This window comes from Camelina sativa, chromosome 14, assembly GCF_000633955.1.
Source record: "Camelina sativa cultivar DH55 chromosome 14, Cs, whole genome shotgun sequence".
NCBI lineage: Eukaryota > Viridiplantae > Streptophyta > Magnoliopsida > Brassicales > Brassicaceae > Camelina > Camelina sativa.
The window spans coordinates 27,755,110-27,769,332 of NC_025698.1; the positions used below are offsets into that span (position 1 = coordinate 27,755,110).

General features: G+C 37.9%; 2 protein-coding genes across 2 annotated transcripts; both read left to right on the forward strand.

The window, feature by feature from the left end:
• LOC104742650 (DEAD-box ATP-dependent RNA helicase 34-like) lies at window positions 6,516–8,881 on the forward strand. Its single transcript, XM_010463665.2, has 6 exons — window positions 6,516–6,930; window positions 7,399–7,720; window positions 7,802–7,909; window positions 7,998–8,117; window positions 8,222–8,389; window positions 8,485–8,881. The coding sequence occupies exons 1-6, from the start codon at window positions 6,632–6,634 to the stop codon at window positions 8,674–8,676; spliced, it is 1,209 nt and encodes a 402-aa protein (XP_010461967.1). The 5' UTR covers window positions 6,516–6,631; the 3' UTR covers window positions 8,677–8,881.
• LOC109128739 (uncharacterized protein DDB_G0287625-like) lies at window positions 12,726–13,481 on the forward strand. The gene has a single exon (XM_019235607.1). It carries the CDS (start codon window positions 12,726–12,728, stop codon window positions 13,479–13,481), a length of 756 nt encoding a protein of 251 aa, XP_019091152.1.

Genomic DNA, 14,223 nt, shown 5'->3' on the forward strand with positions numbered 1-14,223 from the left:
TTGTCATTGTACCATCATTCATTCTTATAATGAATAAAAAATTGATACAATCTTGTATTGTCAAATCTTAGCATGTGAAATAAGAAATGTGAAAATTTTGGCACCACTTTGTCATTGTAATGTCAAATCTTGTCATGGCTAGCGTGAGAATTTTATAATAACTTTGTTAGTGTATTGTTAATTCATCTGACAATGATTTAAAAATGTGAGAATCTTGAAAAATATCTATATATACCATCTTTCATTTTTATTTCCAATCAACCATTCCACAAAATTATAAACACATCTTCACCTTCTCTTATTTTCTTAAAAAAATGTCTGGTAATCATTCTTCTGGTTATACTAAAGAAGAAGATAAATTTTTATGTCAAGTCTACCTAGAAATTTCTCAAGATCCAATTACATGTCATTATCAATCATCCGATCATTTCTGGGATCGTGTGGCGGAAGCTTTCGAGAATGGAAAAATTGCAACCTGGAGTGAACGTTCAACAAAATCTCTCCAATGTTGGTTTCAAAATATTGAGAGAGCAACAAGAAAACTGCATGCATGCATCAAACAATGTGAAAACAGACGTCAAAGTGGTGCTTCAAATGATGATATTGTGAGTCTTCTATAAAAAAATTAAATTACATATCATTGTTTAAATTGTAATTTATTTTAATTTTTAATTTTTATGCAGTTCAATCAAACAAAAGAAATGCTAATGCAAGACACAAGATTCAAATCTGGTTGGAAGTTTGATCATGTATGGAGCATTATTAAAGACTTTGAAAAGTTTAAAGATGGTGTCACCCCGGCTAGAAAGATACCAAATCCATGCGGTTTCGGATATACATCTTCAGAGTCAGAAAATCCTACCCCTGATTTCGTTACACAAGCATCTCCAGGTTTGTCTTCATTTTCTCTTAATTTAGATGAAGAAGATGACGGTATTGGTGGATCTTCATCTCAACGATCAAGTGGAGTGAAAAAATCTAAACTAAAAAGAAAAAATGATGACCAAACATCAAATGTGATCAAGACTTTATAAGAAGGGAATAGACAACTTTTGGAGCAACTAAAAAAGCCAAGTGAACAAAGACAACAACATTTGGAGCTTCAAAGTGAGAATTTAGCACTGAAAAAACTTAGGGCAGAAAACAAAGTTTTATATCAAGACTTAAGCTCAATAGAAGATCCAAGTATTTGTGCCTATATTCAATCTGAGCAAGCAAAAATCTTAAAGAAACGGGTTGATCAACAAGCTCCTTCGGGATCTACTTCATACGGGCAATATTTTTATAACCTTAAAGGATCGGGAAGCGATTTACCGGATTATTAATCACTAGTTTATGATGTATTAAGTTTATTTTGGTAACAACTTGTTTTTATTTGAGTTTTCGATTTCTATTTTAGTTTATGGCACTAGTTATGTATTTTATATTTAATGCTTGTTATGTCATTCTATTTTCTAAGTTAAATGTATGTTATTGTTGTGTTTTAATTTAATGTAATATATTTGTTTTTTCTATAAAATTATATAAGTGTAAATTCCTATTAAATAATTTTTTAGGTATAAAATAATAAGATATGATAATTGAGGGATTACTTTGTAAATAAAAAAGTTCTACTCTAAAAATAGGGAAATGAACAGTGTTACTTCAATAAGTAGAATATAGAGTACCATTGGAGATAGTTTTACTCCAAATATAGAGTTTGGAGTAAGATATAGAGTAACATTGGAGATGCCCTAAGGGATTCAGATGGAAAACTTTTAAGTTCTAGGTTTTGGAAACACACAAATAAAATTTACATTATATTTATATATCATATGATATAATAAAATATTACAAAATTGCAAAGAAAATTTCAGATAATTGTTTGGCAAATTTGTCAATTATTATCACACAAAATTGAATATCATAAATTTCCAAATTATAAATTACCGAATGAATATTATTATGAAGAGAAAAAAAACAGGAGATAACGTATTTCTTCTAATCTCATCGATTCGTTCGCGACATATCTCTTCTTGATTCTTTCCCTTCGTCTTCTTCTTATCCTCTTGTGACCCGCGAAGAAACCAGGTTTCACCACCACTAAGGAATCTTTCCAAGTACGATTACCGCCATGGGAGCGTTGTTGCATCTGAGAACATGAGGGATAGTTCGACTTTCGGAGACACTTGGTCTTGCGTTGTTGTTGTCGTCGTTGCTACCTTCTATAACTTTGGTGAGATCGATTTTTTCAATCCATGCTTTGTTTCCGTTGTGTGAATGATTTGATTGAGATAGATGATTCCAATTTTTTCACTTTGTGTATTTTTTAGCCAGATCCAATTTGAAGAGGGTGTAAAGAAGTTTATATGATTTGATCGCTTTGGTTGATAATGACTGTCCTGCTGATTTCTTAGGGTCAGGTTATTTTGATTTTGCAGCTTAATTTCCAAAAGTATGTTTCAAACTTGCCTCAAGGATAGAGAGGAATTTAAATTGTTTTCACCATTAAATATTTGTTCATCTAAATTTTCCGGTTCATGATTTGAATTAGGAGGTGTATTTTCATCGTCAGTGCTACTAAAGTAATATGTTTGTTCCTAAGCTTCATCGTCAGTTAATTAATGTATCATCGTAGTTGTGTTCCAAAGTTTCATCGTCATTGTTGCTATCAATGTTGCTTTGTTCAAAAGTAACTAAGTAAGCAAGCTTGACCGTTGCAAATTTAAAGATTCAGATATTAAGGTGGAGTCTCCCAACTGTTAAAAGCTTACCTTGTAAACTCAATGTTTATGTTTGCTTATACATGAAGCTGAATTATAACAATGTTTGCCTATAAAAAAAAGAGTAGATAAATTAATTGTTGATACATATGTTTTAACATATAAATGAAAACTTTTTTTTATCATCTCATAGTTAAAACTAACGTTTAGAGGCTTGATTTGCAGAAGGAGATGGCTTCAGCGGAAGAAGAGCATGTCTATTATGTTGTTATGGAACATTGAAGTAGTCTCAGATTTGGTTTATGAACCTAAATAACACAAAAGAATGTAAGTTAACTGAGGTTTTATTTTAATAATCTAATGTAGACTTAAATTATGAAAAAGTATTTGAATAAGCTCATAAGCTCAACATGGAGGAATCGCTCAATATCCGGAGGTGTAATGAAAACAAAATCCCTTTTTGAGAGGCTGCTTCTGTTAACATCTTTGCTTCCTGTAATGTTTTAAAAATATTATATTTAGTTATACAATAGAGACTACCATGTAATGTCAGTGATACTTACCCTTTTCATATGGTGTGTGTTCTGCAGAAGATAAGTGTATGTTTGCCAGTGTTGGGTAATTTCCATCATTCCTAGCAGGAAAGTTGGTAATGTGAGCTATTCGTGTCCTCTTTTTTGGTAATTAAGCTTTTAATATTGTCTTTCTTGGTGTTGGTGCCCGTATTTATAGAGTTTAGGGAGATGATAGAGTTTAATGTGAGAGTAGAGATAATCTTGTTGATCAAGCTAATAATATCTTGAAGATCTAAGATTTGCGGAATGTGTGAGGAACATTTAGGATGATTATAAGGAATATGCTTCTAATATCCCAATGGATTGAACGCAAGAACCGTTTAAGAATTTTCTTTGATTCGATAAGGAATGTGTTGATATGGTTAGGTCCTAATTCTCCGTGATATTGTATTGATTATGATAAATTAGCTTATTTATCTCCCTAATTATTTATGATCGAAATTGCTCACAGGTATCTCTCTAGAAGAGTCTGTTTGGCAACGATTGCAGCTTAAACAGGATCCAAATAAGACAATACTGCACGATGAAGGATCCATGTCTTTTGTTTCTATTAGATTACCTCTTTGTCCTCAATTGTTTTTTTCTTTGTTCTTTCCCTTTTTATTTTGTAGGGGTATTTCATGTCATACATGGTTTTATTGTTTTTTTTAAGCCTAAGTGTGTTTCCCAATCAATAGTATAGATATATAATTAATTTTTTACATTTACTTTTAAAATAAAATTTATAAAATAAATTTAAATTTTAGATATGTCATATTAATATTAATATTTAATATTAACCTACAATACAATTTTAAAAATTATTCAAAATATTTTTAGTTTTTATTTACGATATAAATATGAGTCTCTTAAATTTATTTAACTATTCATATAGTTTTCAAATAGAGTCTTAAGATTAGTTTAACATGAAATTCATATAAAAAAAAATTTTTCTGTCAATACATTGTGAAAATATGAAAATTCTTATATTAGAAAATTGAAATATTATTAATAAACATATTTTTATCTATTTTAAAATATAAAAACGAATTTTAATATTTGTTCCATTTGTTCCTCATTAATTTTTGGGAATGAACATTTTTGTTTTATTGTTCCTTATTTTTGAAAAATATAGAGGAATGTAGAGGAAAAATTATTATTATCAAATGGTAAAAAAATTGTGGAATAAAGAGAAATATCACATTCATCCTTATTCTTTTCCTAAATTGTGGTTAAAGTCATAAAATAACAATGCTTTCTTAAAAGTAACAATGCTTTGTTATTGATTCTTTTGGACAGAATTTTTATTTTATTTTTATTTTTGATATTATTTATGTTATTTAGAATTTTTTTTTAATAAAAAGAAAATATTATTTTAGAAAAAAAATAAATGTATAAAACTTATGATTTTATTTTCCTTACTAATTTGCTATTTGCAAAACAATTTGTTGCAGCGTATTATTCATATTGTTGGGCCTAGGTGTTGTGTTTCTTGCCCAACAAGTTACGGATTTGGCGTCGGTGTGTACATAGCTCTCGATTATGATTTATGTTAATTTTCTATTTTATTTTTGAAGAAGATATACTTTTTACTTTTAAAATTAGGATTAGAATATTGGGTGTTTATCTTTTTTCCCATAGTTTTAGATTTGATTATCCCTTATAAAAAGGATTGAACCGTCGCATGTATAGATAACTTAGAATTATTTTAAAAAGGGTTTTGTGTCAAAAGAGTACTCTAACACCCATAAAGATCTTACCTTGAGTAGAACCTGGGAGGAGGACTCTCATCCATATATATTCTTAGTTTCCGCACCGCATCACAATTCGTATAAAATAGATATATTTTAACAAAAATTGGGAGATTAAATTAACAAAATACATAACCATTTTGACATCTTAAAGCATTTTCATAATTTAACATATTGCTTATTTCATGCTGTAAGGACAAATGGTTGTCAAAATTATTAGGATGTATATACTACATTCTTTCGATTCATCCATGGTATCACACCATTCACAATTATAATCTGGTAACATTCTAAAATCACATGTCAATATGAAATTTTAGATATATTTTAAATGTATTTAGAAAATTTATTTGCTTATTTGCTATCTGTAAAAAATTTCTATAAAATATATATTAAAATATATTTTGGAAAAACTAATAAATTAGTTTAAAATTTAACAAAATATGTACACATTTGGATATTTGTGTTTTTAATAAACCATTTTCATAATTTAAGAGGATAGTTGTCCACTTCAAAATGTATAAACAGTAAGACAAATGGTTTTCGAAAATGTATAAATCATTTTCATAATGTTGTTTTTTCTATTACATCAATCACTATGTTTTGACCAATTTATTTATTTTATTATTTGTTTTCTAATGATGCAAATGTGGTATGATGACCAAATTTTTATTAATACGCATCACCGAAAATTTGTTTATTTATAACTTCAATGATTATCTTTTTATTTTTTTCCTAAAATTACCACCATCATTTTCGAAATTTTAATCTAATTTTTTTTAACATAACAAAAAGTATATATATTAAAAAAATCATTTAGCATAGCATAACATTAACTTACTCAATTTTTAACTCTAACACTAACAAATTTTTCTTTGTGTTGGGAACTGACTTTTTTATAAAGGATATTCATTTATTTAAATTTAGATTACAAATATTTTTTGTTTAATTTAAAGAAATGCTGATGCGCAGCTATGCGATTGGTCGTTTAATTTAACATTATTTAAACAAGTATACATTTATTTATTTATTTATTTATATCTTGTTTTTTTTTCCTTTTTATATTTTGATAGAAAAAATTATTAAATTTCAAAAGTATTATTAATTAATAACATGATTAATCATGATTAGTTATTTAAATTATACGGAACGGCGTCAGAAACTTATCACTCTGGCTTTTATTCAAAATTTTAATCATAGTAATAGGCTAATAGCGAGGTGCTTATTTTGGGCGTTAATTATTCTCACATGAGCAGTTTAGAAGAGTAATTGTAAATGTAATACTGATTTCGAAATAGTTAATTAGCCAATCATTTGTTAATACCTCAACTTTTTAACCTTTATTAATTAGCCAATCCTTAATCCCAGATTGGTACGTGAGTTCGAAACTCTAAACCCGATTATTAAAAAAGGGCCGGTTTAGTTTGATGAATTGAATTGAACCATAAAATAAAATTATACAATAACCAACAACCCCTACTTAAATCCCTTTCTGCTCATTCCCGACACTTTTTCTTCAGTTCTTGTCCCGACAATTTCGTCTTCAAACTCCAAACAAGAAAAAAAATCTATCCGACTTGTCTTAATTCTAGGAGAAAGAAGAGAGATTTAGGAGTTAAGAATCATGGTAGCAGCGAAAGGAATCGATCGGAAAAGCGAAGGAGCTTTGGATGATGAGAATCTGGTCTTCGAAACGACCAAAGGGATCAAAGCAATCAAGAGTTTCGATGACATGGGGATGAACGATAAAGTGCTCCGAGGGGTTTACGACTACGGTTACAAGAAACCATCTGAGATTCAGCAGAGAGCTTTTGTGCCTATTCTCAAAGGAAGAGATGTTATAGCTCAGGCTCAGTCTGGTACTGGTAAAACCTCCATGATTGCTATCTCCGTCTGTCAAATCGTCAACACTTGTTCTAGAAAGTACTATCTCTTCTCTTATTTCCCACCTGAGATTGTAATCAAATTGAAACCCTTTTTTCCATATTTCCCAATTTAGGCCACTATCTATATTAGCATATTTAATAATGGTCTTGCTCTGTGATTAGCATTAGTAACACTTGCTTATGGCTGCAATATTTGTTCTGTGATTAATGGTCTTACTCTGTAATTAAGAAGTGGGACTGCGTTATCTGTTTTGCATTTGGTATTTACATGGTTGATGATGATTCTACTTTGCAATTTCTGATTTTTTACTACACATAGTTAATGGTTCTGCTTTGTGATTGTTGAGGAACACTTACTTTTTAGGCTGCAAGATTTGTTTTTGACGCTTTTTATAAATCAACTTGGTTATACATGGTTGATGGTCTTGCTTTGTAACTAGGACGAGGAAGGCTTACTTTCATGTTTACTAATAAACTTGGTGTTTTTTTTTGTTTTGGTTTCAAGGGTTCAGGCATTGGTGTTGTCTCCATCAAGAGAGCTAGCTTCACAAACAGAGAAGACTATACAGGCTATTGGGATGCATACCAACATTCAGGCGCATGCCTGCATCGGTGGTAAGAGCATTGGAGAAGACATCAAGAAGCTGGAGCGTGGTGTCCATGCTGTGTCTGGGACACCTGGTCGAGTCTATGATATGATAAAGAGAGGAAGTTTACAGACTAAAGCTGTTAAACTTTTGGTTCTTGATGAATCAGATGAAATGTTGAGTAAAGGTTTGAAAGACCAGATTTACGACGTTTACAGATCTCTTCCACATGATATTCAGGTTTCAATGATTATTAGTAGTTTGATTAACTCCTGTTTCTGTTCATAATTTGAATCTAATCAAGTTGGTTTTTATTAATAGGTTTGCTTGATTTCTGCTACTCTTCCTCAAGAGATTTTGGAGATGCAAGAAAAGTTTATGACAGATCCTGTTAGGATACTTGTGAAACCTGATGAATTGACTCTGGAAGTGAGTTTTTTTTCTTCTGACATTTCCATGCTTGCTAAGTTTTAGTTTCATCATGAAAAGCATAAACTACAACTTTTAAGTTTTGCAGGGAATCAAACAATACTATGTTGATGTTGATAAAGAAGAGTGGAAGTTCGATACTCTATGCGATCTTTATGGAAGGCTTGTTATTAATCAAGCTATTATCTTCTGCAACACAAGACAAAAGGTATTAAAAACACAGTTTCTCTTGTTCTTAAGCTTTGTTGGTCCCTATACTTTTGTCCATAATCTTAAAGCTTTGATCTGTTTATATATATATATATATAAAAGGTGGATTGGCTTACTGAGAAGATGAGGAGTAGCAATTTCGTAGTTTCATCAATGCATGGAGACAAACGTCAAAAGGAGAGAGATGAAATCATGAACCAGTTTCGGTCATTTAAAAGCCGTGTTTTGATCGCCTCAGATGTATGGGCAAGAGGGATCGACGTTCAAACAGTATGATATCTCTCTCTCTCTTTCTCTGTCTTTTTAACTATCAATGTCACTAAAAAAAACTTTGAAGTTGACATTAGAAAATCTTTGTTGGCTAGGTTTCTCATGTCATCAATTATGATATACCAAACAACCCGGAGCTTTATATTCATCGTATTGGACGAGCTGGTCGGTTTGGTCGTGAAGGTGTGGCCATTAACTTTGTAAAATCTTCGGACAAGAAGGATCTTAAGGATATTGAGAAGCATTACGGTACTAAAATCCGCGAGATGCCAGCTGATCTTGTCTGAATGATTTCGTTTCCTTGAAGCTGATTTTTTGAAGATTCAGTATTAAGAGAAGTTTTGTTCTTCAACTTTTTTGTTCTGAACTCCATTGTTTTAGATATAGGCATAGAAGAAGCTCTTTCAAAACAATGTGCATCTATAAATGTAATACTTCACTTGTAGCAACCAAATTAATATTCATTGTGGCTCTCAAGGCTTGTCTGAAAGATTTTGTTCTCATTCAGAAATTAAGATTCTTTGGTTTGGTAGAATTTGTAGAAATGATGGTTCGGTTTAATCCGGTTTAAGTAATTGACGTTAACGGTAACGGGCAATTCACGGTAGATATTACACGCCATTTCCCATGTCGTACGAAGCTTCTCTTTCGCCGTCCTCCGTTTTGCGATTTTTTTCCTCCGGTGTTGGATATGGGCTCTGCCCCCAACGTTCCTAAAGCCCCAAACAGAAGATTCTCAAGAGATTTTGGGCTTGAAGTTATGGATTTGGTCCATCTGGCCGCAGGGGCAAAATCGTCATTTTACAGAAAGACAGAAGAAGCCCTAGGTCACTGGTCCACTATATATAGCAGATCTCATTGTCAGAGAAGAGATCCACTTTTTGGGCAATTAGAGAGAGAAGAGCAATTATTTTCGTATTAATTGCGCTTAGCTCCTTGATTGTTATTTTCCGTAAACCCTCACTTCAATTCTACGTTAAAAAAAAACCAGCTCCGATTTATTCCCATTAAGATTCGTATTATTAATATTGTCGGTTTCGTACATCAACAATTTGACGCCCACCGTGAGGCCAAACGAAATCCTTTCATTTGACGAATAGAATTTGAAGATAGGTGTTTTCGGAAAACCAAAAGCATGTCTCACACTGATCTCTCCAGCGACGAAGGCGTAGACTCTTCCGCGGCCCGCGTCAAGTCTCCCAGGCGCACCATATGGGGGCGCACCTGCGCGAGGACGAACCAGCTCCAAGGCGTCGACACGATCGAAGTCGCTACGGTCGAGGACGCAACACTCACTGACCACGCAGCCGTAGGCGCCACGCCCCCCCATTCGTGTAGCCGCTCGCATCAATCCAACCGACCTCGAAGCCGTAGGTGCTACGCGCGTCGCTCCAACCAATCACACCCAAATTATCCTCGCACCCCGGACGACACAAACAGCATCTAATCATGCGTATCACGCCCATACGCAAGCACTTGTTACTCGCAACGAACAATCATCGATATTCTCCACGCCCAAATACGATCTTGATCTCGCACACATATCCCGTAACAGCGACATCGCAACGACCCTTTGGGCTCACCGGAAGTTCAATCAAGCCACGATCTCGACCTCATCAGCCCTCAAACACGCCAAGTATCAAATGCAACACCTTTGACAGCATCTCGCGATCACAGTCTCTCGTGAACCCTTAAGCAGGTCACCTTGCAGCTCGCTAACTCCTCAATCTCGCTGACAATCAGTCTGTCCGCGAATGACGCAAGTCACACCATCTCGCCAACGATTCCATACGGAGAAGTATTGAGCTCGTCATACGGAAAAGTGTTGAGCTCGCCATACGGAGAAGTGTTGAGCTCGCCAACGATTCCATACGGAGAAGTGTTGAGCTCGCCATACGGAGAAGTGTTGAGCTTGCCAACGATTCCATACAAAGAAGTGTTGAGCTCGCCAGACGGAGAAGTGTTGAGCTCGCCAACGATTCCATACGAAGAAGTGTTGAGCTCGCCAGACGGAGAAGCATTGAGCTCGCCAATGATTCCATACGGAGGAGTGTTGAGCTCGCCATACGGAGAAGTGTTGAGCTCGCCAACGATTCCATACGGAGAAGTGTTGAGCTCGCCATACGGAGAAGTGTTGAGCTCGCCAACGATTCCATACGGAGAAGTGTTGAGCTCGCCATACGGAGAAGTGTTGAGCTTGCCAACGATTCCATACAAAGAAGTGTTGAGCTCGCCAGACGGAGAAGTGTTGAGCTCGCCAACGATTCCATACGAAGAAGTGTTGAGCTCGCCAGACGGAGAAGCATTGAGCTCGCCAACGATTCCATACGGAGGAGTGTTGAGCTCGCCATACGGAGGAATGTTGAGCTCGCCAACGAATCCATACGGAGAAGTGTTGATCTCACCACCGGAGAATTCGATCTCACCATCTCGCCAACGCGACATGGCCTTGCAATCTCGCAACAACAAACGCAGCAAACGCAGCAAGCTTCGTGCAAGCAGTCAGCTCGACCTCAACCTCACCAGACAGCGCCACCGACAAACCCCGCACATTCAGTAGCACGCATCAAGGACCAATACTTGCCACATTTGGCGCAACGAGAAAATCTCAGAAAAAAAAAAAAAAATCGTCACACGCTCGACAATATCGAGCTCAGGGGTAAGCCAGAAGCAAAAGCCACACCTAACTTGCACATCGTCGCCCTGGCCAGGTGTACGAAATTAAACGCGCTCCACATGGGTGCAGTGGTGAAATAATCCATGTCCTTACTTCGGTAGGGCATTTTAAGTCGAGCCCAGACTCGCAATGAGCTAGCAGGAAGGGGAGTGAGTAAGCCGAGACCCCGACTCGCACACACGTAATTCCTGCAGCACCCACAGGGTAAGCCGGTCACGCGTACCGCACCTAAAACAGTACGACAAGTCCGTCTTGTCTACTCAAGATGTTTCGGGAAAAAACATATCCAGGATAAGCCAGGAGACGTCCTGCACTGCAAAATATGCCCTGTAAACAAGAAAAACGTCGCATCTCTATTTTGAGGGTAATTTCGCAATAATCTAACTTTGCGCGACAAAAATCAGCAATAATAAACCTTTGCGTGAAAATCATCAATAAAAGTATGAATGACCAAGCTCATAAAGCAACCAAGTTCGCAATAACAAAATAAACAAAAAAAAGGGAATAAACGATAATTAGAAGACGTATTACTCTTGAGTAGTCTCGTCGGTGTCTCCGATAACAAACTCCGGGAAATGCTCAAGATCATCTTCACGACATGACTTCACGTCTAGGTGCAATCACAAAAACAATCTAGCCGTTTCGTATGCACGCCTCAACGCCACAACTTCCTCGTATGCACCTAGCAATGTCAAGCTAAGTCATCTCGCCATTTCGTATGCGTGCCTCGATGCCACGACGTTCCCGTATGCTTCTCGCTGTATCACCTCGCCACCTTTCCACCAAAATCACGATTTCGTCGAGGCCACTCTCAAACGTGCGATACTGATCGTCCCCAAGCTCCTCCGGAACATCTCCAAAGACATCACCTCCATGAACCATAGAGCAGGACCTTGCAAAAACCATCCAAACAACCGATCAATATGGGAGCAAAGACATCTTGAAAGCACAATAGATTCCGGATAGAACGAGCACAACCAAATGAACTGCGTACTGCGTACCGCGCAATGCATACTGCGTACCGCGCACTGCGCACTGCATACTGCGTCCTGCGTACTGTGCACTGTGCACTGCACCCTGCGTCCTGCGTACTACGTACCATGTACTGCATACTGCATACCGCGCACTGTGTACTATGTACTACGTACCGCGCACTACGCACTGCGTCCCGCATACCACGTATTGCGCACCACGCACCACGTACCATGTACCACATACTGCGCACAATATCCTGTTTCCCCTCGCGGAGACATCCGCGAGCTCCTCCTCATCTCGCCATATCGTCTCACCAAACCCTTGAGCACGCTACTGTACAGACCAATCTTGACCACGCCATCTCTCCAAATGTCAAAGTATCTCGCCCCGTACCACATCCATCTCGCTATCGGTTCCATCTCCCCATCTCGCTAACACAGATCCGTTACGCGTATCGCGCAAGAACACCGTCAACTTAGCTGCCCCGAGTACGCCATCATGCTAACAGTTCCATATCGACACCAACAACAAGGGCTTCCCCGTATTGAACTGCGAGATCAACAACAACCCACGAAGCACAATCTCGATCTCGCAATCTTTTAAGCAAGTACGCAGAAGAAAACTTGAGCGCGCCTACACATTACCGTCTCACATTCTCGTAATAGCAAGCGTAGCAAGCTCCGTATGCGGGAAATCAACTCAACCTTAATCTCGTTACGAGCACGGTCTCGCCTACCATCCACCACGCCACTTCGCACACGATCTCGAGCTCGCCACAACGTCACCACGCCAGCGCGCCGCCTTTTCCTCCGTCGTAAGTCTGCTAGACATCATCATCTCCTCTCGCATGGAGACCAGGACGCCTCACGGTCCCGGTCTCGTTCAGCGGATACGACGGTTGTAGGTCAAGAGACCAGGACGCCTCACGGTTCTAGTCTCGCTCGGCGGATACGGCGAGAGGTCGAGAGTCAAGGACGCCTAACGGTCCAAGTCTCGCTCAGCAGCAAAACGGCGGGAGGCGACTGGAATTCGGCGACGGGAAGGAGAAAACACCGGCGGAGCAGACTGACTCGTTCAAGTGGCGGCGGTGAATTGAAACGGCAAGGCAGGGTCGGCGAAGCATGGCAAGGTATGGCGGCGCAAGAACAGGACGCCTCACGGTCCCGATCTGCGGACGGCGGGGCGCGGCGTGAGATGGCGGCGCAAGACCAGGATGCCTCACGGTCCCGATCTGCGGAGGTTGAGGCATGGCGGCGCAAGTCCGATGCTGGATCTATTCGGCGGTTCGGCGCTGACAGGCTGGGCCGGTGGCGTGTCCAGCGGCGAGAAGAGGAGACAACGGCAGGGCGCGGCGCGTCCAACAGCGAGAAAAGGAGACGGCGGCGAGACGAGGAGATGGCAGCGGGGCTCGACCTGCCCGGAGACGGCGGCATGGCTTGACAAGCTCGGCGGAATCATGACTCTTACACAACCACAAAAAGTGAAAGAAGATGATAAGGGAGAGAGAGAAAAAAATTTACCTTGTGAGAGGAAGCAAAAGTTAGATATAGAATTAGGTCTAGGAGACATATTTATATGGGGGGACCAGCGCGTTGACCGAGAAAAAAAGGAAAACCCTAATTTTTAAGCTGTCTCCACTTCTCGTGTCTCGGGTAGCGTGTAGAACACGCAAGAACTCCCGTTTAAAACCTGAGAGACCTAGTAGAACGTGCGTAATGCACTATTCATCCAGGAATCTCCCAGATGTTTCGATAAACATGTGCAACGCATCATTCATCCAGGAACCTTCCGGAAGGCCTTCAAGCTTTTAAAGTCTCCTGTTCTTTCTGCAAGACGGATCTAGGGACGCGAAGCTGCATCCGACGGGCTCATGCAAGCCATCGCACATCGGACTAGGGGAGACCATTGTTGGATATGGGCTCTGCTCCCAACGTTCCTAAAGCCCCGAACAGAAGATTCTCAAGAGATTTTGGGCTTGAAGTTATGGATCTGATCCATCTGACCGCATGGACAAAATTGTTATTTTACAGAAAGACAGAAGAAGTTCTAGGTCACTGGCCCACTATATATAGCAGATGTCATTATCAGAGAAGAGATCCACTTTTTGAGCAATTAGAGAGAGAAAAACAATTATTTTCGTATTAATTGCACTTAGCTCCTTAATTGTTATTTTCCGTAAACC

Coding starts and splice junctions, on each gene's coding strand:
- LOC104742650 (XM_010463665.2), top strand. CDS start 6,632: ATGGTAGCAGCGAAAGGAATCGATCGGAAAAGCGAAGGAGCTTTGGAT. Junction 6,931..7,398: donor GTCAACACTTGTTCTAGAAA/GTACTATCTCTT, acceptor TTTGGTTTCAAG/GGTTCAGGCATTGGTGTTGT. Junction 7,721..7,801: donor CTCTTCCACATGATATTCAG/GTTTCAATGATT, acceptor TTTTATTAATAG/GTTTGCTTGATTTCTGCTAC.
- LOC109128739 (XM_019235607.1), top strand. CDS start 12,726: ATGCGGGAAATCAACTCAACCTTAATCTCGTTACGAGCACGGTCTCGC.